General features: G+C 54.5%; 1 protein-coding gene across 1 annotated transcript in view; it reads left to right on the forward strand.

Moving 5' to 3' along the window:
• HMCN2 (hemicentin 2) overlaps window positions 1-24,526 on the forward strand; it is a 153,430-nt gene that overhangs the window by 19,251 nt on the left and 109,653 nt on the right. The window contains 14 exon segments of the mRNA XM_036856498.1: window positions 923-993; window positions 2,481-2,639; window positions 3,455-3,577; window positions 9,645-9,816; window positions 10,478-10,584; window positions 11,483-11,603; window positions 13,632-13,895; window positions 16,325-16,469; window positions 16,997-17,118; window positions 18,949-19,221; window positions 20,322-20,463; window positions 20,940-21,067; window positions 21,785-21,898; window positions 24,136-24,285. Coding sequence (XP_036712393.1) covers window positions 923-993; window positions 2,481-2,639; window positions 3,455-3,577; window positions 9,645-9,816; window positions 10,478-10,584; window positions 11,483-11,603; window positions 13,632-13,895; window positions 16,325-16,469; window positions 16,997-17,118; window positions 18,949-19,221; window positions 20,322-20,463; window positions 20,940-21,067; window positions 21,785-21,898; window positions 24,136-24,285 — 2,091 coding nt within the window.

A 24,526-nucleotide genomic window follows, 5' to 3' on the forward strand; every position in this document is an offset into this window, starting at 1 on the left:
GGATTATGTCTGCGAGATTCATCCATCTGGTTGCCTGTATTGGTAGCTCGTTCCGTTTTCTGGCTGAGTGGTATTTGATTATACGAATGTACCTCAGTTTGTTTATTCATTCACCAGTTGATGGACATCTGGCTTGTTTCCAGTTCTGGGCTATTGTGAAAACAGCTGCTATGAACATTTGAGTACAAGTCTTGGTGTGGACGTATGTTTTCATTTGTCTTGGGTAAATACTTAGGAGTGGAAAGACTGGATCCTGTGGTAGGTGCACGTTTAACTTTGTAGAAACTTCCATTTGTTTTCCAAAGCGGTTGAACCGTTTTTGCATTCCCACCGGCAGTGCGTGAAAGTTTCAGTTGCTCCATATCCTCGCCAACATTTGGGATCCGCCCTTGTAATTAATCCCGCTCTTTTCAAGTGAGCTAATATATGGATGGAGTTTCTGGAAGGTTTAACTTTTGTTGGTCAGTCTGGTGTCGGCCAGTTGCTCTGTGGTCCAAAACTTTATTTGCTCAATTCTCTGTTTCTTTGTCTTCCCAGAATTCCCTTCCCGCTGATGCAGGGGGTGGGTGGGCTGGTAGAGGGGAGGTTTCTAGGGGAGTCATAGTCACAAAAGATCGGGAACTGTGGGTCTGGGGGCGGGACTGGAGTTTTGCCCCCTGCTCCATCTCTGTGCTCCCCTGGAACTCTGGGTCCAGTTTGGAGCAGGCAGGGGGCCAAGTGGCCTGACCTCCCTTCCAGATCTGACCCTGGCAGCCCTGGAAGCTGCTCCCCTACCACTTCCCCATTTGTGGAGGTCTCTGAGGTCCAGGCCTCAGCTCCTCTCCCCTCTGATGGTGGCACATCATGCAGTTGCTGCCCCAGCCCACGGGGGCTATGCGTCTGGGGGTCCAAGCCCACCTGGTCCTCTCTCTCTTCCCTGCAGATATTGGCCCGGTGACCCTCACGGCCGACCCAGCGGTGTTTCAGAGGGAGCTGAGAGAACTCTACGTGCAGGTAGGCTGCCCCGCCCCTGGCTGCTGGCCCTCTGTGTCCTTCTGCCCAGTCCATGCCAGAGGCCAAGGTCTTTGCCCCACCTGGGGGCCAAGGTGGTGCTTCCTGCAACCGCTATGACCTGCCTCCCAGCTCTGCCTGGGGCTGCCCCCCAGCTTGGGGATCCTGCAGATTTTGTATTTTGGGCGTTTCCTTCCTTCATTCAGTGAACCAAGTACCTACAGGACTCCCTGTGCCTGGCATGTAGAAGGTGGTTGTTATTTACTGCATGGATACAGGCTTGGAAGGAGGGGGTATGTGGTAGCTGAGGGAGGATTCAAGAGGGGTCAGTTCAGGCCCCCAAAACCTGGCCCGAGACTGGGTCAGACGTCCCATGGCCTCCTCGGCTTTTGGGCCACACTGAACACCCTGGTTCAGCATATGTCTCCCCGACCCAGCTTCCTGAAGGCAGGGACCCCACGGATCGGTCTAGCTCACCGCCAAGTCCCCCAGGGCCCAGAACAGGGCCCGGCACACGGAAGGGATGAGTGAACCAAAGAGAGAAGCGTTTACTGAAGTTACCACGTGCACACCCTGCTTCCGATGCTGGGTGTGCGAACCTGGGGGGGCAGAGAGCTCCTGGCTGGTGGGCGGGGAGGGGAGGGCTGTGTGTTTATTCGGAATCGGTTCCAGGGCGGGTTACAGAGAGGATCTGAGGAGGCGGCTTTGAATGTTTTCCTCTGCCCACCCCTCACCTCTCCTTCTCCTGGCGACCCCTCTACCCCTCTATCCTCCAAGCCTTGGCTAACACGTGGCTTCTTTGGCGTGTCTGTTAGATGTCCCGGTGGCTCCCATCCCTCCTATCCCACTGGTAGCACTCCTCACAATGGTAACTAAATGCTCGTGTTGTGCTTGTTAGTGTAAAGTCAGCCTCCCATCCAGACTCTGTGGGAGGGACCGTGTCGCTCGGGCATGGGTGAGTGAATGAATGAATGAATGAATGAGTGAATGAAGGAATGAGTGAGTGAATGAATGAATGAAGGAATGAAGGAATGAGTGAGTGAATGAATGAATGAATGAATGAATGAGTGAATGAGTGAATGAAGGAATGAGTGAGTGAATGAATGAATGAATGAGTGAATGAGTGAATGAAGGAATGAGTGAGTGAATGAATGAATGAATGAGTGAATGAGTGAATGAAGGAATGAGTGAGTGAATGAATGAAGGAAGGAATGAAGGAATGAGTGAGTGAGTGAATGAATGAATGAGTGAATGAGTGAATGAAGGAATGAAGGAATGAGTGAGTGAATGAAGGAATGAAGGAATGAGTGAATGAATGAGAGATGAAGCGGATTGGATGCTACACTGTGTCTCAGGGAAGGGAGTGGCTGGGGCCCTGGCCTGACCCTGGACGGGCGGGACAGAGGCCACTGGAGGGGACCCCCGACCTCCCTGGGTGGTCCCCACGGCGAGGAGGTGGGCGGCAGCCGCTGACCTGCCCTGTCCTGCAGGGAGGCGGGGACTGCCCAGAGATGAGCATGGGGGCCATCAAGGCTGCCGTGGAGGTCGCCAACCCCGGCTCCTTCATCTACGTTTTCTCGGACGCCCGCGCCAAGGACTACCACAAGAAAGACGAGGTGCTGCAGCTGCTGCAGCTTAAACAGTCACAGGTGAGCCACCACGAGGGGGTGCTGGGGAAGCTGGGGTCTCCGAGGGCCGCCCCAAGACCCCCACCCCGCGCCGGAGAGCTGAGCTGGTGCTTCTCTGGGTCCGGCCTCCGCCAGCAGTGCCGACCAGCCCGCTGACCGAGCTGGGCTGTGAAGTCCAAGTGTGTTCTCATGCTCCCGCCCCGTCCGCTAGGCCGCATGCCTCCCTGGCGAGACCCATTTTTGATAAAGACCACACCACCCTGCTCCCTTCACACCCCGCCAGAGTCTGGGCAATCCATCTTCCTCCTGGCGTTGCGCTCCCCGCCATTCTTCTTCCGTTGTCTAAGGGTCTGGAAGATGTGCTGGGGCTTTTGCTTCTTGCTTTCACAGAGAGGGGTTGGGAAGGAGATGTGTGCAGGGAAGGGAGGAGGGCCCGCCCGCTGGAATCCTTGGGAAAGACCTCACGGGCTGGGACGCCTCTCTGCTCTCCCCTCTAGAAGGAACTCGGGTTCTCCAAGGTTCTTCTAGCTCTGCGGCCTCCAGGGGCCACTTGGAGCAGAGTCGATTTCCATTCCCTTCCTCGTAGATTTGATAACGGCTCCCATTTATCGAGCACCTACTGTATTCCTGGCCCTGTGATGAACACGTGACCTGCATGAGTCCTGACCCCCACGGGGTGGGAACTCTTATCATTCCCATTTTACAGATGCATCGCCTGAGCCCAGAGAGAGGAAGGGGCTTTCTCCAGGTCACTCCTCCCTGGTTCTGGCCCTGCTACTCACACCTGTAGAAGGTGGCAGAGGAGCCGTGAGCCAGGCTGCCTGTCTCTCTTCTAGGTGGTCTTCGTGCTGACGGGCGACTGTGGTGACCGTACTCATCCTGGCTACCTGGCCTACGAGGAGATTGCTGCCGCCAGCTCCGGGCAGGTGTTCCACTTGGACAGGGAGCGGGTGACCGAGGTGAGCCGGCCCTGACATGCTGCATCTCTGGGCGGCTCGGCCCATGGGTTGCTTGCCATCAGGGACGAGCAGTGCTGAGCGCTCACGCCACAGCAGGAAGCGCAGGAAGCCCGGTGCTCAGGGATTTTTGGCATCATCTGGCCCAACCCTCTCACTCACCCCAAAAGCAGGTGCTGCGGGTTTCTCAGTTTTGCCGGTAAAAAGATTGGGGCTTGAAGGAGCGCGCTGGGTTTTAGCCCGGGTCCCCCAGGAGGTCCAGGCTGGTAGGATAGATCTAACAAAGGCTGGCAGAGTGGGGGTGTAGGGGGAGCTTCTCCCCAGGGTCGAGGAGCCCAGGAGTGGATGGAGGAGCATGGGGGGGGGGGCATCAGATACGGACTGTGTTGCTGAGACAGGAAGTCGAGCTTGGGGACTTGGCAGGGAGAGGCTTGCTTGGCCCTGAAGCCTGATGTGCAGGGCTGCTAATGCCCCAGCGCTGACCAGGTGTCTGCGTCCTCATCTCGGTCTTGGACCAGGTGCCTGCCCTTCCTCCCCTCCAGGCTCCGTCAGTGGCTCAGGTCTCTCCCCGCTTTCCCTCTGCCCAGCACGTCCATTCCTCCCCAGGAGCCAGAGGGATCCTTCCAGTGGCATGTTGGTAAATGTTTCACAACCATCTCTCTCTGGAAGGAACAAGAATGCCCGCTTCCATGGTGTAAATACTCCTGCTTTGGCTGGTTTCAAGCTGCCGTCACGAAGTCGCAGAGCATGGGAAGTGACGCTCATAATCGGCTTTCTTGAGCCTGTATGAGCCGGCTCCTGCATCCCACTGGATCCTCTAAAACAAATCTGACCAACAGGTCCCACCCCATTGTCCCCTGGAACAGGTCCAGACCGTTATCTGAGCTCCGCCTCTCTGAGCCTATCGCCTGTGTTCTCCCCCTTGCCCGCTGCTGCCGCCCTGCTGGCCTCTCTGCTCTTTCTTCAACGCCCCGTGTCTTTCCTCCCCCAGGGCCTTTGCTCGTGTGGCTTGTTTTTCCAGCTCCTCCTCCCCTGGCTCCTCATCTTCCCAGTCTTAGCTGAAATGCACCTTCCTCGATTTCCCATCAAGATTAAGTCTCCTTTCATACCCTCTCCCAGCTCTCTGTACTGCTTTATATAATCGTAATTTTGCAGCTCTGCGATTATTTAATGCCATTAGGCTGTGAGCTCCCTGAGGGCAGGGCCCTTAAGCTCCTGTTTGCTACTGTATCTCCAGCGCCTGGTACAGCCGCCAGCATGGAGCAGGTGTTTGGTAAGTAGCTGGTGAATGGATGACACGGAGTCCCTTGTGCGTGAGGAAGAGAAAGATGAGAGGAACAGCACCTCTGAGGCCACCGCGGCCTCCAGCCAGCCCTGCTCTTGCCTCCGGGAGAGGGTATGGTATGTTGTATATTTATGATCTCCAGGGCCATGTTTAGGTTAGCGCCTTCGCTCCCTGTTGAAAGATGGCGTTTGTGGTTCTCTGCTACACATTAGGATTTATTTCTTTTGGCATGTCAGCTTGCTCTGGCACTAAGCCGCCCAGGCAAGGGTGGGAGGCATTTCAGAGTGGAATGATGGCTTGGTCCTTGTTTTGGGGGTGTCCTATCTGGGAAGTTGCTCGGGAACTGGGTTCCTGCTGGGGCAAATCAGATGTCAGGCATCTGGGTGGGTCGGTGGAGGACCGCTTGCTCAGGTGTGGGGCTGGACTCTCCTAGCCTCTCCCTCGAGCCATGGAACCTGGGGCGAGCCCCTGGCTCCTGGCCGTGGTGCCAGCCTTCCGCCGTGGCAGCCTGGCCGGGCAGGACACGTCTGACGTGGTAGGACATCCGATGGCCAGGATTGGCTGCCCCTGGCTAGGGACCTGGATCTCTCTCCTCCCTGAATAGAGCTCTGTCATTCGTTAGCTTCATGCCTTGTACCTGGCCCCTTCCAGATGTCCCCAGACATTTGGCAAGCTTGGGAAAGTAGCCGGGGCAGCCAGGGCTGTGGTCATCCCCCCAGGAGAGGGAACAGTGCCTTTGCCCAAGCCAAGGGGGCTCCGGCTAGAAGAAGTTGCAAAAGTCCCCCAAACCCTGCCTGTGTAGTCAGTTTTTTGACCATTTCAAAGTGTGTCCAGCATGGCAGGAACGACACATTTTGCGTTCTCTCTTCCCTTCATTTATCGAGCACCTGCTCTGCGCTGGTGCAGCTTTAGGTGCTGGGCGCCGAGAGATAATCCGTCAAGCTTAGGTCTCTGTGCTTTCGGGCGTTTAGCTTTTTCCACCTTTGAGATTCCAGAGTAACTAAAGGAAGGTGAAGATCCCCTCCCCCTGGGAGGGGTAATCTGTAGCTTTTGCCATCCTTCAACGGACAGGGGAGGCAGGCAGTGTGACCCCTCGGGCCTGTCCCAGAGGTGTGCATTTTTTTTTTTGGCCATGCTGCGCAGCATGTGGGGTCTTAGTTCCCCGACCTGGGATCGAAACCATGCCCCCTGCGTTGGAAGCACGGAGTCTTAACCCTTGGACCGCCAGGAAAGTCCCCAGAGGTGTGCATTTTTAATTAGGACTTAGCTAGGTCCAAGAGCCTCCTTGCCCCAGCACATCTTTCCCACAGGCTTCCCCCCAGCTCAGACCCAGCTCAGCGTCCTGTCCCCAGCTCCAACAGAATGGTCAGAATTTCTGGGAAAACCCATCATCCTGAAGCCCTCTGGGCTCCTGGGAAGTCCCATTCTGGGGGCTCGGACCCTTTCCCTGTCCAGCACCAGCAGGTACAAATATGACAAATTGCTCAGAATCTGGGCATTAACCAGGGGAAAGGTGAACTGCCCTCTAAGACAGTAAGGGGGAGGGGAGGTCAGATAAACAGGTGGTTTGGATTAACAGATCAGGAGACACAGGCCCTGGAGATGACCTCATCCTGGACCCTTCCCAGGGGAGGTGGGGTGGTGGGGGGGTTAAGGTCACATGCTGTCTTCAGACCCCAGCTCTGCCACCTGTCTGCTGTGTGACCTTGAGCACAGCACTTAACCTCTCTGGGCCTCTGTTTCCTCAGGTGCACAGTTGGGTTATGAGGGCTACTGCCTGGAGAGATGGTGACAAGGGTAGGAGGAAGACCTCTGCATGAGGCCAGGCACCAGGGAGCCCTGGGTGAGGGTTAATGGTGGGCATACCTCCAGCTCCTGTGCTTCTGTGTGGAGCGCAGAATACACACACCCCAGCTCTAGTGAAGCCCCCTCAAGGGTAAGAGCTTTCTCTGGAAAAGGTTCTCAGGAAGGTAGAGCCTGGGCCCAGTGCCCCGTGGCGCCCAGTTGTCAAAGACCCTCAGTTTTCTGATCTGTGGTTCTTGAGGCCCATTTGGCGCCCCCATCCCCAGCTTCCCCTCTCGGCTTCCTCACCCTGACTATCAGATGCTTTGGGAGGAGCCTCGGGGAATGATTTATCTGCTGTGAACGGCTGAGCGGCAACCATCTGGCCGGGGTAGCAGCGCCAGGTTCTCTCATTCCTTCCCCATCAGCAACAGAGATGAGCCCCAGTGCATTGCTGGCTCCCAGGCCCCCCCTGTCCCGCTAGCATCTGGAAGCCATTACCTTCGCAAATAAACATTAAGCTTGCGTGATGAAGGCTCTCTGCTCAGAAGTTTCCCTCGATTCCTCTCTGAGTCCCCGGGCCATCGCCAGGTCCAGAAGGCTTTGCCCCCAGGCCTGGGCCTGCAGCCGTCTGGCCTTGCTATGGGCAAGAGGGTCAGCACCCCCAGCTCCCGAGTGGTGATGTGCTTATAGGGCAGCCCTCATGGGCGGGCCGCCTCCTGATGGGGTCGCTGTCTTCCTGTCCCATCTCAGCCCTCTCCGTGCAGTAGCTTGAGCTCTTGGGCATCTTCTCTCCATCAAAAAATCCTAGAAAGAGCTTGTAATGACAGTTGCAACACAGTAGCGGGTGTGACTCGTCTGGGTAATTGTCAACTGGTGCTGCCACCACCTCCTGGCAGCTTTGCTCATTTCTGATTTCCTCCTGACCCCTGACAAGGCCTGGCCCCGGGGGAGGAGGACAGTGGTCACAGAGCTGTTGCTTTGCTGTCGGGGAGCTGCCTCACTTACTTCGCCAGCTTCTGTCTGCCTTTCTAGCTGGGAGCCTTGGCTGCTGCTTCTGGTCTACCTCCGCGTGGACAAAGAGCCTTGTCCTCATTTCTTAACCAAAATAGGTGGGATCTTTTCAAGAGAAACATCACTTAGAAAGTTAGGCAAAAACAGAAGAATGAAGTAGCTCCAAATATAAAAACAGAGGAGTTTTCAGAACACAGAATTCTTGTCCAGTGATAACTGAAATCTAGCTGTAAAATCTAGGTGTATATGTTCCAGCTCAGTCTGACCAAAACATATTCATTTTCCAAATCTCAAGCAATTCTTCCAATTCCCTTCTGTTCCCTTTCCCTTCCATGGAAGATCACATGGTAGGCAGAGCTGGAGGACTGTCATTTAGAGCGAGGATGGCCAATGTGTAGCACGCCAGACACCACGTTCTAATTCCAGATCCATGGCAGACATTGCTAATCAATCACAGACCTTTTCCTAATTGAGGCTGAATGTGGCTTCACATTTCTCTGAACAGTATTCCAGGAAGTCACTTCCTGTTGATTAGAACTGGGAAGCAACAGGATACCCCTATGGTTGCTCAGGTATATTCTAAAGTCATGCTTGTAAAGGCATACTTGTTCCTTTTAATTGATTTTTGCTTAAAAATTTTCTATGAGAAGTGTCAAAGATATAGAAAAGTAAAAACAGGGACTTCCCTGGTGGCGCGGTGGTTAAGGATCTGCCTGCCGATGCAGGGGACACGGCTTCGAGCCCTGGTCCGGGAAGATCCCACAAGCCGCGGAGCAACTAAGCCCATGTGCCACAACTACTGAGCCTGCGCTCTAGAGCCCGTGAGCCACAACTACTGAGCCCAAGTGCCACAACTACTGAAGCCCACTCGCCTAGAGCCCGTGCTCCGCAACAAGAGAAGCCACCGCAGTGAGAAGCCCTTACACTGCAACGAAGAGTAGCCCCTGCTCGCCGCAACTAGAGACAAAGCCCGCGCGCAGCAACGAAGACCCAATGCAGCCAAAAATAAATTAAAAAAAAAAAAAAAGATAGACTCCAGCGTAACCCACAATATCACCTGATAAAATGACTAGTACTTTGCTAGTATCAGCTGATGCCAAGCCCATATTCAACTTTCCCTATTTGTCCTCAAAATGTCAAATCAGGATTTAATCAAGGGCTGTGCATTTCATTGGGTTCTTATGTCTGTTAAGTTTCCTTAAATCTGGAGTAGTCCACCCTTTTTTCATGCCACTATCTTGTTGGAGAGGCATTGATTATACAGTGTCCCGTGTTGCGGATTCACCTGATTGCTTCCTTGTTCAGGAGAATAAGTGGTATGGTATTTTGGAGAGAGAGTTACCTGTTTCCTGATTTTCAATGGGACCTGTCTGAAAGAGTAAGATTTTAGAATGAATAAGCAGTTGTAGAAACAAAGGATATAAGATTTCTCAGTGTTGTGATAAGGGTCAGGAGGAGACTATCTTTGCTGTCTGCTTAGAGACATGGTCCTGCTTAGAGAGCATGGTGTCCAGGTGAGGGTGTGGTCTGAGGCCCCTTGGGCAGGGGATGGTGAACCACATTGCTCTGGGAGAGATTCCGGATCTCCAGAGTTCATCAGTGTGTAGGAGGCATCAGGAGGGCTTCCTGGAGGAAGTGATGGGTGTCACAGAAGTTGGCCATGTGAAGAAGGAGGGAAGTCTTCCCAGCAGAGGGCACCCTTTGCTCCTTCTGTCCCAGCTGAGTCCTCTGGATGCCTTCATTCAGGTGTCACAGTTCTGAGCCCACAGGCCAAGAGGGTAGTGACGTGTGAATCGGGCCTAGTATAGGGCAGTGGGGAGTGGGGTGGCCTCAGGTGACTTGGAAAGCCTGTATGCTGCCTAAAACCCACTGGGGGACCAGATTTTGCACACAGCTGGCAGCGTGTTAGGGACCCACCTCCTGTGGGCCAGACACAAGCAAGACATCACGGGCACCTGCTAGTGTCAGCTTCTCATACCTGCCTTCCAGGTGCTGAAGTGGGTGGAGTCAGCAATTCAGGCCTCCAAGGTGCACCTGCTGTCCACGGACCACGAGGAAGGCGGCGAGCACACGTGGAAGATCCCCTTTGACCCCAGCCTGAAGGAGGTCACCATCTCCCTGAGTGGCCCGGGGCCCGAGATCGAGGTCCAAGACCCGCTGGGTACGTGCGACCCAGGGCTGGCCTCCACCTTGGCCCTGAGACTGAGCTAGGAGTCCAGAATGGGACAGAGAGAGAGGCCCTGGGGTGATGGGGGGTTTGGACACAAGGCTCCAGGAGCAAGGAGGGTAGGGGGGATGCCAAGTGAAAGGCAGAGAGGGTACCCGTGGTAGGTGAGGAAGCAGGAAGGCCATTAGCAGCCCAGCTAGGGGAATTAAAATAATGACAGTCCCTGGGCTTCAAGGATCACGTGGCATCTTCCCCGTGTTCTCTCAGTGGCACTCTTCAGTGGCCTGGAGAGTCAGTGGGGGCAAGAATTAGTGGCACATCGTAGAGATGGGAAGCTGGGGCTCTGGGAGGTGGAGTGACTTGTCGGGTCGCCCAGGGTCAGTGTGATTTGGACCCGGTCTCCTGGTCCCATGGTGCTCTGAGGATGTCCTGAGTATTCAGGTCCAGAGGCCAGGGGTACAGCTGGCACCTGGGGAGGGATGAGGATGGAGATCAGGATAAGGTAGAGGCCCGGGTACCACCAAAGGCCTCTTGTCAGTTCCTCTAGGAAGCCCGAGGCTGGTGTTTGGAGCGCTGTGGGTTCCAGGGGATGGGGTGGGCCTCTGTCACCCCCAGGAAATGGTTGGGGACTAAGTGGTCCTTGGGGCTTCCACAGGGAGGATCCTGCAGAGGGACGAGGGCCTCAACGTGCTCCTCAACATCCCTGACTCGGCCAAGGTTGTGGCCTTTAAGCCTGAGCATCCTGGGCTGTGGTCCATCAAGGTAGGGGGCCTTGGGTTCCTGGGGTTGGGGAGACCAGCTTCACCGGCCTGAGATACCACCTCCCTCTTGCCTGGCCCCAGGGAGCCTGGGGCCCTGCGAAGCTGAGAGCTGGAGCGTGGATAGTGATGTGGGCATATCAATAGAAGTAAAGGGTCAAGAACAGAGGAGGAGTATTCTGCCTTGCATCAGTGAGAGGAAGTGGAGTGGTTTGGGGTTAGTTAGGGAACTTCTAAGAAGGGCTTATAGAAACCACTTGAGTGTCCAGAGGTGGGTGACTGAGCTGGCCCGTGGTTCAGAACCCTGTCCTGTGAAGAGTGCACGGAAGCAGCAAGGGTGACCTTGGGCTCAGAGGGGCAGGGCCGGCAGGGGAGCAGGGTCTGCTCTGATCTGCAAGGTGCTGGGGGCAGGCTGGGCTCCTGACAAAGTACCCTGGGATGGGGCAAGCTGCTGCTTCAGGAGGATATGCCCCTTGCTGATCAGGCAAACACGCATGGAGCCCCTGCTGGGCGCCAGGCACGGTGCTGTGTGCTGCAGGCACCGCGATCCTTCAAACTCAGCATCTTTGAGCCAAGAGCTCTCATGCCAGTGGGGAAGGCAAGGCAGGGGTTAGACGTGCAGGGGGACAGACCAGACCCGCGGGTGTTGGGGGCGGTGGTAGTGGGAAAGGCAGGGCAGCTTCGAAAGTGCCGCTCAGGACAGTGCTCTAGCTGGGTTTCTTCCACTTCATTTGGGGGGCATCGTGCTGGGCCCCCAGGGAGCAGGTAAGTTGCCCACCTGTATGCAACGGCGGGAGAATTCCAGCTGCCGATTCCAGGCCGGGTCAGGTCGCCCGCCTCCTGCCTGGAGTTGGGGTGCTGGGTTCGGATGCCCCGGTGACGTGGGCCTGGGCCTGTGCTAGGTCTATAGCAGCGGCCGCCATTCGGTCAGGATCACGGGCATCAGCAACATCGACTTCCGAGCTGGCTTCTCCACTCAGCCCTCCCTGGACCTCAACCACACCATCGAGTGGCCCCTGCAAGGTACGGTGCTCCTGGCCCCAGGGCGATTCAGGGCCGCCTTCCGCGGAGGTGGGGCTCGCCTTTGGGAAGTGGGGGGAGCTCTGGGGGGAGCCGTGAGTGTGTGACTATAGAACGGGCCTGCAGAGGCTGGGTCCAGCCTCTCTGTCACATCACAGTGAACTGCGCCCAGGGCCAGCACTCCCTCTGTCGGCTCCAGCCCAGGTGACTGTGGGACCATTTACCTTTAGAACTTCCTCCCTGCCCCCCGAGGCCTCCAGGACCTCACGCAGTCCCCCTTGCTACTCCTTCCCCTTGCTCTTTGTCGAGATTTGTCTGTCCAGAGCCCCACGTCTTCCAGTGAACATCAGGCCGGTGCAATACATTCAGAGGTGCTTGAGTGGACACCTTCCCCGAAAGGGGGACCAGTGTCTCACTCCAAGGGAACGAGTGTCCTGGTGGACATCCAGATGCCCCTGGAGGCTGATAGCCTGGGGGGACGTTGGAGGCGCAGGATGAGTTTTCCAATGAGAAGCCGCCCACTGGGTTCTGAGGTTGCCTACATACCCCATCATGGCTCCACCTGGAGAAGGCTGGGCCCCCGAGCAGGCAGAGGCTTCTGGCTCAGGGTGCCAGAGCTTCATGCCAGAAAATGCCATCTGGTAGCCAGACCAAGGTCCCAATTATAGTTTGGAAAATATGGTGTCTTGCCACGGGTCCATCCAGAGGATTTTGCTAGGACCAGCTGAACAGAGATGGGGGGGACTAGACCAGGTCAGGCTAACTTTGGACCACAGAATAGTGACCCAAAATGGTGTGTGCTAGATCCTTGGGGCTTTCTTTCTAGTCTGTATCTCCTCTAATGTCTGTCATTCTTGTCAGCCCTTGTAGGTTTCCCCGCCAGGACCAGCAGTAATATCTTCAAAATGAAAAGGGGTCTGCTTGCTCATGTCGTGTTTGTTTTTGCCAGTAGGAGGGAGGGCGCGAGGCAGAGAAGCTTAGTTCCTATTCTAAAGCCAAGAGAGAAAAGAAACCCTACGTGAAGTGCTACAGTGGGGATTGAAAACTGGCCAGTCTCCAGTGGAAGAGGGTGAAGGGGGCCATCTGTGACCCTCTTTGGTTTCTGCTTTTGATAAAGATGTGGGTCCCAGACATCCAAAAGGGACAGAGAAACAGCAGGGCAATTGCAAATGATAAATAGCGATTGGTCTCAGTGCCAGGGGCACCAGGGAGTGGGCGAGGCTGTGGCTAACTGGACAGTGGGGGCCTGGGTCACAGGAACAGCTGCTACACGCCGTTGGCTGCTTGTTGCAACGTGGGAATGGTGCCCAGCACTAACACGCTTGATTTTTCAAAGGAATCTGGACTTCTAGATTTGTATATGCCCCTTCCAGATTGTTTGATATTTTTTCAAAAATTTGAAGGCACTTCCTGGACCACATCCTCTGGTCCCCGGTTTATGATCAGTGAGAGGAAAAAAAACAATGAAGAGCCATCTGCAAAGGGAGCGACCTGACCGTTCCCACATCAACTTAGGAGATTATAAAACCCAAGTCCAGTTCTGTCTGTCCTGGGATAGTGTGGAAAGTACATTTCAACAAGATAGAAAAGGAAACCAAAGGAAAGATGAACATGGGGAAAGGATGGGCAGGAGTCAGCATTCCCAAACCGGGACGTGTGTCTCACCTCGGCCGGTCCCAGAGCCTGCCTGATGGCAGCCAGCACCAGAGTTAGTGGCGGGGCAGGGGTGGGGGTACCCCTTCCCAGTTCTGCTCAGTGAGCACCCCAGTCTGCACAGTGGAGGGGATGTAGCCATGGGAAGCCATGGGTTGGAGGGACACTGGTGTTTCAGGACCACGGACAGTAGCAAGCCCCCGCTTCTCTGCTTATCCCACCCAGCATTAGTTAGCCCAGGGAAGAGAAGGTGAGGGGGCCAGTGACGGCCGGCCAAGCAGGCTGGTCTCTGACTGTGGTCCTAGAGCCCCTGCTTGGGGAGGATCGTGGAGCCCAGCACAGATGGCAGCATCTCCTTCCTCGCCCTTCCCTCTGCAGGGGTGCCCATCTCCCTGGTGATCAACTCCACAGGCCTGCAGGCGCCCGGCCGCCTGGACTCGATGGAGCTCTCACACAGCTCAGGGCGGTCCCTCCTGACTTTGCCCACGCGGCTCCTCTCCAACGGATCCACGCACCAGCTGTGGGGCGGGCCGCCCTTCCGCACCCCCCAGGAGCGCTTCTACCTCAAGGTGAAGGGCAAGGACCATGAGGGAAACCCCCTCCTCCGTGTCTCTGGAGTTTCCTACGGTGGGGTGGCCCCAGGTGAGTCATTGGCTCTTACCACCCCCAGCTCCCTGGTTCCCTTGGAGGCTCATTTCTTTCCGGAAGGCTTTCCTGATTAGATTACATTGGATTAGATTAGGAAATATGTTTTCATTAAACTTCTCTGGGCAGCAGGCTCTGCAAGGCATTATGCCAAATACTGAGATGCTTCAGATGTAGCTTTCAGCTGAAGGATTTGCTGCAAAGTCATCCATCCATCCATGCATCCATCCATCTGTCTGTCCATCCATCCACCTGTGCATTCAACATTCATTTTGTGTCGGTCATGGTACTAGGCACTGTAGACACAGCAGTGGGCAGGGCAGTGGGTATGGGTATGCCCTTCCCTAATCATAATTACTATCATAGTCAAAATCATGGTAATACTAATCTAGTCACCATTTTGAACACTTTCCGTGGGACAGTCCTGGGCCAAGCACTTGCCATGCGTTAGCTCATTGAATGCTTACACCAGTTCTGAGATGTGTCCCCATTTTATAGCTGGGGAAGCCGAGGTCACCCATTTTATAGGGTTGCTCGAAGGGTTCCATAAGCTAATGCACATAACAAGACGGCTCTTGGGTACTCAAGAGGCTGCACACAGGACGTGGGAACCGTGGACCAGGGCCCTCCACACGGCTGCTGTTACTGTGACGTCATTGGAGGTCATGTTGTGTTGGTTCCCATGTGTGTGGCTTTTGCTGGTTTCCTGTGTGTTCCTGAGGTCTCACCATCCGGGTTGGAAGCTTCCAGAAGTCAGGGCAAAGTCTTTGGCTTTCCAGATCTGCCTCTGGTCCTGGGGTGGGGTGGGGTCTGAGTTCACTGGCCATCGGCCTCCTCATTGGGCTTCGTTCCCTCTTCCAGCCCACTCCCCCCTCCCCTGGCAGTGAGCGGGGAGGAGTTCAGAGGTGGATGACACTGGCATTCCATCACCAACTTTGCTGGGGGTCATCCCACTTCATTTAAGGATGCAGGGAGGGTGCCAATGTGCCGGTGGCGAGGTGGAGGACTTGGAGGACCCGAGTGGGGCAGGGCAGGGTCGGGGGCTTGGGACCCCTTCTTTCAGTCTCCTGGCCTCCACTCCCCTGCTGCGGCCCCTGGGCTTCTCCTCCCTTAGCCTTTACAGCTTTGAGGAGGAATTTTCAGGAAGCAATTTCAGCAGCCTCCGTTTCTCTCTCCTGTTCTTTCAGATGGCTCCCAGAGTTTTGAGTTTAGCGCTGGCTTTTGGTCTCCATGTCAGCTGTAGATTCAAGTGTGGAGGTGGGGTTGCGGGGGGGGGGGATGTGCCTCCCCTACTTTCCGGGTCTGGGAGGCTGGGAGTTTGACTGAGAGCAGGAGGCTCTGGGTTTGGAGACATGGGGGTGGGGAGGGCGGGGCCTCAGGTCGCTGGGCTCTTTGAGCTCAAGAAAGAAGGAGCCGGAGCTGGCGCGGCAGAGGCTTCCAGTGCGTGGGGGTGAGTGGTGGTTGCTGTGCGCGCAGCTGAGGACGTGGCTGGATGGCCCAACGCCCCTCTCCCCTGGGAGGTGGCAGGGAGCCTGTAGCATGATGTCACCCGCCGCCCTCCCACCTCCAGCTCTGTGCTCAGAGGAGGTCTGGCACATTGCCTCAGCCTCGGAGCATTTCTGGTGGGGATGGGGGAAGAGGGCAGTGCGAGGGTTGAGCACACGTCCGTGATCGCCCAGTGAGGCACTGACAGTCCAAGACTGACCCTGGGGGACAGTTCTCAGACTTTTCCACTGAAGTAATTCCAAGAGCCAAGGAAAGAATATGTATCACCCCAAGGCCAGGGTCAGGCGAGGGGGGCAGTGGCATCTGATGGGGTTCCCAAGAGGCTCATCCCAAGCTGTGAGATTTCATGGAAGTCTCTTATTTTATCTCAAAAATGCGTGTGAATTTTGTATTCACAGCCATGCTCCAAGTATGCTTATTTTTCAATAAAAAAGGTTTCCCTCCCACAACTTTGGGTAAAACTGACCCTCCAGCCAGACAAGCAGACTCACAGCCCTACCCACACCCCTGGAGAGTCCTGTCTGGGTAGCACTTCGTCAGATTTCAGGGCTGGTTTGACTTCTCTGCCCCACAGAATTGCTAAAATGGTGGCACAGGCTGGTCCGTCCTGGCCAGGCTTCTCACAAACCATAAAAACCCCATGAGTTTTCATTGACGGAGCCGGTCCTGCCACGTGCATGTGCCAGGTGCTTTCCACACCCCATCTCTCACCAACTCCTCACAGCAACACGATGAGGTCAGTAACCCAATTAACCCCATTTTACAGAGGTGGAAACTGAGGCTTCAGGAGGCGACGCAACCTGCTCTTGGTGACCACTGGATGGTGGTGCCAGAGATTGTATCCCGGCCTTCTCTCCCCGGGCTCATCCCTGTGGGTCTCTGTCACTGGAGGAATCCTGAGTGCTGGTCCTTGCCCACAGGTGCCCCCCTGGTCAGCATGCCCCCCAGGATCCACGGCTACCTGCACCAGCCCCTGGTGATCTCCTGCTCTGTGCACAGCGCCCTCCCCTTCTGGCTACAGCTGCGGCGGGATGGAGCCAGACTGGGCGAGGAGAGGCACTTTCAGTGAGTGGCTGAGGGCCGCCCGTTGTTCCCAGCCCCAGGGCTCCTGGGGACCTGATGCCCTGGAGGGATCTAAGGGGGGTGGGTGGCAGGAGTGGGACCTTGGTCTCAGTCATATTGTCCTCCTGGGCACCTCCCAGCTTGGCCAGGGATGGGGGAGGGTGGTTCCCTGAGGCTCCCACTGCTGCTGGGCCATCCTCATGGGATGGGCCTTCCTCAGCTTCTGAAGACTCAACCCATGCAGGCCCAGCTCTGTGCTGGTCAGGGCAGGAAGGACCCTCTTGAGACCCTCCCCGCTATGGTTGGAAGTCCAGGGCTCAGAGAGGGGAAGGCACTTAGAGTCACATAGCATATCATGGGATTGGCATGTCCTTGGCCGTCTGCCTCTTCTTACCAAGTCTCCAGGAGGATTTGCGACCTCCCTTCTGGGCAAGATTCAGGGGACCAAGCCCCCCAGTGTCTGGACGAGGCTGGGGGACCCTGACTGGGGGCTGTGCGACTGTGTGTCTCCAGCTGTTCTTTGTCCACAGGGGGTCAGGGAACAGCAGTTGGGAGATCCCACGGGCCTCCAAGGCTGAGGAAGGCACATATGAATGCACAGCGGTCAGCAGGGCTGGGGCCGGACGAGCAAAGGCCCAGATTGTCGTCACAGGTCTGTCCCTTTGGTCCTGTCCGCGTATCCCCTCCCCACCCCCTTCCTGATTTTTCCCTCTAGGGTTTCCTCCCAGGGTTTCTCCATCTGTGGGCAAGCATGCCAGCCAGCTGCTGGGGTCTGTCCGTCATCCAGAGTCTGATGCCCACACTGCACCTGCTTGCTGGCTCCCCGCCCCCCCTCCCCGTTTGGGCTGTTTCACCCATGAATGGCCTGTGAGTCTCAGCTGCAGCTCGGGCTGTGTCCCCCGCCACCAGCCTCAATCCCACCCCTGACCTCTTGGCCAGCCCCCAGGCCCTCACAGGGGCCGCCGTCCATCCCGTCGTTCCCAACCCTTAATGCTTCCAGGTCCCGCCGCCGTGGCACCATTGAGCTCAGGGAGGCTGGCAATGCCACAGACCCTCCTAAAATGAATGGGCTTTATTTTTAAAATGATGAACCTAAGCTGCCTTGAAGAGAAGAAAAGGGGTCCAACGAACAGGGAGAGATCAGCCACTCTAAGTTGTCCTAAACTCACACAAAATCACGCATGCTCCCTGTAGGAAGACTGGAAAATATAAACCAGCAGAAAAGATCGGAATGACCTGTGATCCCTCTGTTCTATCAAAATGATAGCATTTTGATTTACTTTCTTTCAGACCTTTATCTATGTGTGCATTTTAACAAAAATGGGATAGTATTACACGTACTTAAAACAACCTGATTTGCTGTCATCTAACACTGTAGTGGGTCAGCAAATATTTTACTATAAATGGTAAGTACAGAAAAGTAGAACAGTATAAGGAAATTTGCACGTGCATTTATTAGACTTAATGATTGCTAATCTTTTGCCATATTTGCCTTTTCATTTTATGGCCAAACTATTTTATTTTAAATTTTAATTTTATTGGAGTGTAGTAGATTTACAACGTTGAGTTAGTTTCAGGTGTACAGCAAAGTGATTCAGTTATACATATAACTGAATATATTCTTTATATACATATAACTGAATATATGTATATTCAGTTATACATATATTCATTCTTTTTTTTAGATTCTTTTCTCCTGTAGGTTATCACAGATATGGCTAAACTATTTTAAACTAAATTGTAGGCATCCTGACATTTCAGTATGTATCTCTTTTAAAAACATAGATTTTCCCATATAATAAAGATTCTATGATTACACCTAATAAAATGAATAGTAAGTAATGCCTTAATACTACTTAATTTTGTCCGGAGTCAAATTTCCCCATTCGTATACTTGCACATCATGGTCATTGACATGTGGATCCAGCTTTTTTCCTGCAGGTCCTGCAGACTGTCCCTGGATAGACGGCCTCTGACCTGCCACTTCTTACCACCTTTTCTTGTTGAGAGTGTGGGTTTCTTAGCTCTTCCCTCCTTTGGGGCAGTGGCCTTCCTTAGTTCCACATTTGGCTGCTACTTGTACAGAGAATCGCTCTGTACTTGTTACTCTTTCCCTCTTGAGGGTGATTTCCGAGGCTTTATCCCCCAGGGCGGAATTATTGGCTCAAAGGGTGTGAAGAGTGGTGTAGCTCTTGCTAATATCGCAGTTGGGTGTTGTGTGGAAGGTAGGCGTGCGCACGCATGTGCAGACGCATGCATGCGCACACACACGCACGCATGCACGCAGCCCCCTCGACGGGTGTGTGATGGCCGTGGGGTGGCGCCGTCCGGGCATGGTGAGCAGATGCTGGTGAACTGCTCTGCTGGCTGATGTGTCCTGAGGAGTGCGGTGGGCTCTGGGGTCTGGACACCACCAGGGCCTGCAGGATGGCCCCCTCCCTGTGTCAACCCTTCAGTGCCTCCTGTACTCCTGTTCCTGCAGACCCCCCGCCGCAGGTGGTCCCTGTCCCCAACGTGACCGTGTCCTCTGGAGAGACCGCCGTTCTGTCCTGCCGGGTCCTGGGCGAGGGCCCCTACAACCTGACGTGGGTCCGGGACTGGCGAATCCTGTCGACCTCGACGGGCAGAGTCACCCAGCTGGCCAACCTGTCTCTGGAGGTCAGGGACATCACCCCCAGTGACGGCGGGCGGTACCAGTGCATGGCCAGCAACTCCAACGGGGTCACGAGGGCGTCCGTCTGGCTCCTGGTGCGAGGTGAGGCTGCTGTCCTCCCAATTCAACACAATACCTAGCATTTCCCTCCAAAGCCCATCAATCCATCTCTCTGCCCAGACGTCACCTCTGGCAGGCAATGTCAGCCCTTTCAGTGTTTTCTCAACCTTCAGAGGAAGACGATTCTGTAGCCTTCCAGCGTAAGTGTAGTGGTTCTCACTGTTGGGAAGTTCATCCTCATATCTGACCTAAATTTCTACTGCTGTAGGCCAAGCCAATTTCACTGAGTCCTGTCCTCTTCCCCTGCCATTGAACACCTCCATTACCTACCCCTCTCAATATGCAGGACAGAGATGGAACAGTGGAAACTTCCGAAAGCCCAGAGATCAGACGTCCTTGGCAGGGGTTGGGTAGCACCGACCAGATGGGGGTGGAGGAGGCAGTGGGAAGAACCCACGTCGGGAGTGTTGGTGCCTGGATTAGGTACTAACCTAGGATTTAGGTCCACCCAGGATTTAGACAGATCCTCCTCCCTGGGGTGCTATCTCCCCAAGTGTAAAAGTGAGTGTGTTGGAACAAGTTTTCTCTCTTATGCTAGTGACTGTTGATTGACTGCCTAGAGTGTGTTGAGAAGGATTCTGAGGCCATATCTAGGCCGCTGGTATGGGAGGGGCGTGTTTGCCGTGTCTAGATGAGATGGCCCACGATGTCTGTTTGAGCGTGACAAGTCCGCTGCACTGTGAGCTTTCCGAGGGCCAGGATAGAACCTACGTTTGCAGCCAATACTTGGGCAGACCTTGAGGTCCACTCAGGTCTCCAGCCCTGGCATCTGGACAGCTCCCTAAGCCTCTTCAGGGTGCTCAGCTCAGAGCAGAAATCCAGGGAGCTCAAGCCTCCCACTGGGGGTTATTGGGAATTCAGGTCCCCGTGTAGCCTGGGGATGTGCCTGGGAGGCTGCCTGGCAACACTCCCCAGTTCCCCAGCAAGCCGCTCCCAAGGATCCAGGCCCCTTGGGACCTTTGCTTCCTTTGTCTACACCGTCTGTGGCTGCCGGGAGGGGCCGGGGGCCCAGGGCTGGGTGCCTGGGACAGCACAACTGCTCTGACAAGCTCCTCCCCACCTGTCCACTCTCTGAACTACAGAGGCCCCACAGGTCAGCATCCACACCAGGTCACAGCGCTTTTCCCAGGGCATGGAGATGAGGGTCAGCTGCTCGGCCTCTGGATACCCTGCACCCCACATTTCCTGGAGCCATGAGGGTCATGCCCTGCAAGAGGACAGCAGGTGAGGGCTCAGGGCTTGGAGGTCTGGGACTGGGAACAGGTGGACTCCCAGGGGACCTCTCTGAGCCTTAGTCTTCTTAACTATTAATATAAATGGGGGAGTAGCATTTGCCCTGCCCTCTTCCTGGGATGATTTGAGGCTGAGGAGACAGATCACTTGGGAAACATGACAGTGTGAGCTCAGGGGTCAGGAGCTACAGCTGCAGAATCCAACAGACCTGTACTTGAATTCTGCCTCTGCCATTCAGGCTGTGTGACCTTGGGCAAGTCACCGTACCTTTCTGAGCCCCATGAATGAAAAAAGAACATACGTAAAGTGCTGAACACACAGCCTGGCACAGAGCAAGCGGTCAGTGTAGAATGGTGTCACCAGTGATGTCGTTAGTTAATTTGTTATTAAAAATGACTGGGGCAACCCCATGTGACCCCACCTAACCAGCCCCTTGCTGTTGAACATGTTTCATGGCACGACTCCAGAGTCCGCGTGGATGCCCAGGGAACCCTGATCATTCAGGGCGTGGCCCCAGAGGATGCTGGGAATTACAGCTGCCAGGCTGCTAATGACGTTGGCACAGACGAGAAGACGGTCACCCTCTACTATGCAGGTACTTGGGTCAAGGGTATCTGCAGGAGAAGGATCTCCAGCCCACCCTCCCTCCCTCCTTCCCATCCCCAGATACTTGTTGAGCATCTACCGTGTGGCAGGCACTGGGGCTACAGCAGTGAACACAGGGTCCCCATCCGGGTGGAGCTTATATTCTAATGGGGAGGCACAAAGCAAACATGCAAACAGATAAATAAGGTGCTTTCAGATGGTGAAGGTACTAGAACGAGTGCAGAGCAGGGTGGTGTGATGGAGTGACGTGCCCCCGGGCAGAGAGGGAAACGGCTGGTACACACAGGACCAGACCCTTGCCGCAGATGGGAATGGGAGCAGCGTTCCAAGCAGAGGGATGGGGTGGGGCAAAAGCCTGGAGGTGGGAATGAGTCCGGGCTGCCCAAGGGGCTGCAAGGAGGCTGGCTGGAGTGAGGGGGCGGGGGAGGGGCAGGCAGCCCCTGTAGGGCCCTTTAGAACCTTGTAGGATTTCGGCTTTTATCTCAAGATCAATGAGGAACAAAAACGGGTTTGGTCCCGGGAGTAACTGGCTTTTTAGAAACCAGCCGAGGCTACATCTTTCTGGGGTGACTGTCCCGGTTGGTGGGGGATGGGGAGGAGGCAGGCGCTCAGCCCCACCTTGTCCCCGCCGCCCCTCCCCCAGCTGCATTCTCTCTCTAGGGAGTCTGCGGGTTGGTCCCCAATTCCCCATCTGCTCCCCACACAGACCCACCGTCCGTCTCCGCCATGAATGCGGTGGTGCTGGCCGCCGTCGGGGAGGAAGTGGTGCTGGCGTGTGAGGCGTCCGGGGTGCCTCCGCCCCGGGTCATCTGGTATCGAGGTACACTGGGTGGGGGGAGGGGCCCTGGAGGGTCAGCTTTCCAGGACGGTCGTGGGGGGCACTCCGAATTGGGTGTCTGGAGATAGAGGACCGTTTCTGGCAGCCCCACTCCCATCCCCAGGCCGGCGTCCACGCAGCTAATGCAGGTTGGCTCCGTGGTTAGGAGCAGGATGTAGAATAGACCTCGATTTGAATTCTGGCTCCCCTGGGTGACCTCAGGCAAGTGACTTGGTATCTCTGAGCCTGCTTCCTTAGCTGGAAAGTCAAAGATAGGTGGTTGTATGAGGATTAAATGAGTCCATATGTGCAAATTGTTTAGAACGAGCCTGGCACACGGGCAGGGCTCAGTGTTCTTAATGATGGTGACGATGGCGATGTGGTTATCTGAGAGCTAGCAGTAATGGTAAGAGGGCTGTTCTGAGGCTCTCCTGAGTTAACGAGTGTAGAGGGTTTTGTCTGTGCCAGACGCGGAGCTGGAGTTTGAATGACAGGAGCTGCTCTTGCGCCCGCACCAGTGGACCTGGGTCCTGGGGCTCCTGCCTCAGACTTTCCAGGGGCAGAACACTGGGCTCCTTCTCAAGCACAGGCACCTCCCACCTGGATGCACTCCAGCCTTTGCAGCACCTGTCTGTGATCTTGTCAGAGCCTCACCTTGACATTGACAGGCAGAGTCAGCTCAGAGTTTGAGCATTTTGTCCACGGTCACCAGCTAGTGGTGGCAGAGGCCTCAGGACTCCTTACTCTGTGCTCAGGTCACTGCCTGTGGTGGCTGAGAGCTCTACCAGCCCAGCCCGGGAGCCCCTTTATAAAGGGGGATCTCTCAATGGAATGTTGCTCAGCCTTGAAAAGGAATGAAGTTCAAGTTGTACAATGATGAAAATACAGTTGCCACTTAAAAATGGTTAAGATAATAAATTTTATGTTTTATTTAAAATTAAATTCAAATTCTTTCTTAATTTGACTCCTATGGCAAAGAAAAAAAAAGAATGAAAAAAAGCAAAATAAAAAAGGAAAATAAATCAGGCTCATAGCAGCTGCTGTGTAGAAATTTCCCCCTACTTCTAATTTGCTGAATGGAGAAAAAAATCTTTTATTTATGATATTTTCAGAGACATTTGCTCTAGTATGGTGTATTTAAGTAGTAAAAAAGTAAAAGAAAAAACAATTTTTCTTAATTTGGAAAAAAGGAGTGAAGTTTTGACACAACATAGATGAACCCTGAGAACATTATGCTAAGTGAAATAAACCAGACACAGAAGGACAAGTATTAAATGATTCCAGTTATTTGAGTGGAATCTCATATATGAGATGCCTAGAATATGCAAATTTATAGAGACCGAAAGGAGAATGGTGGTTGCCAGGGGCTGGGGGATGGGGAAATGGGGAGTTAGTGTTTAATAAGCAGGGTTTCAGTTTAAGAAGATGAAAAAGTTTTGTGGATGGGTGGTGGGAATGGTTGCGTGACAATGTGAATGAACTTAATGCCACTGAATTGGACACTCCAAATGCTTAAAATGGTAAAATTTTGTGTTATGTATATGTATGTACCACAATTTTAAGTGTAAAATATTAAGTTGTAAAAAGAGTTCAGAATCAGGGTGGTCCCTCAGGCCTCAGGAGGGGGAGGCCTGGAGTTGGGGTAGGGGAACAGTGCACAAGGGAAATGAGAATAAAGCCTCAAAGAGGCAGAACTGGGGGGAGAGTGGTCGTCTCCGTGACCCTGGGCTCCTCCCAGAGCTGATCCAAGCCTCAAGTCTGCACCTGAGCAGAGGGTGGGGAGCCAGGAGGGAGGCCCAGGCAAGGAGTTCTTGGGTGATGAACCTGCCGCATGCAAGGGAACAGGCTGAGACTCACTCGTGGTCAACAAAGGGGCTCAGGGAACTGGACCCAAGGGTGCTGACTTTAAAATTGTGACAAAATTCGCCTAACATAACATTTACCATGTTAACCATTTTTAGGTATACAGTTCAGTAGCATTAAGTATATTTACATTGTTGTACAACCATCACCACCATCCATCTCCAGAACCCTTTACATTTAGCAAAACTAAAAATCTGTACTCATTAAACAATAGGGGTCCTGATTCTGGGGGAAATCTTTCCCTCACCCACACCGCTCCAAAGTCCCTGCTTTGTGGAGTTGCAGGAACCCAGGGTCAGGAAGGCAGCCTGATCCCCTGGCCTCCTGTGGTAACCATGGATACCTCCCTGCCTGATGTTTTCTCATCTTTGGTCCAGAGGGTCTTGAAATGATTCTGGCCTCTGAGGGCTCCAGCTCTGGGATGCTGCGAATCCCGGTGGCCCGGGAGAGGGATGCTGGCGTCTATACCTGCCGAGCTGTCAATGAGTTTGGCGATGCCTCTGCAGAAATCCGGCTGGAGGTTGGACGTGAGTGTACACCTTGTCCCCACTTGCCCTGCCCCTCCTGCCTTCCCCCTTCCCCGTCCCCCACCACCTGCCCTATTTCTGAGCAGGGAGGAGAGAGTGGTACCATGTAGCCTGCCAGTGGGGTATTTGCATCATTTGGATCCAGAGCACGTGGGATAGGGATTTTAGAGGGAGATGGTGTATGTGTTACCTCTTGCTGTGTAACAAATTGCCTTAAAACTATGTGGCTTAAAACAATAAG

Source organism: Balaenoptera musculus, chromosome 6 (assembly GCF_009873245.2).
Source record: "Balaenoptera musculus isolate JJ_BM4_2016_0621 chromosome 6, mBalMus1.pri.v3, whole genome shotgun sequence".
NCBI lineage: Eukaryota > Metazoa > Chordata > Mammalia > Artiodactyla > Balaenopteridae > Balaenoptera > Balaenoptera musculus.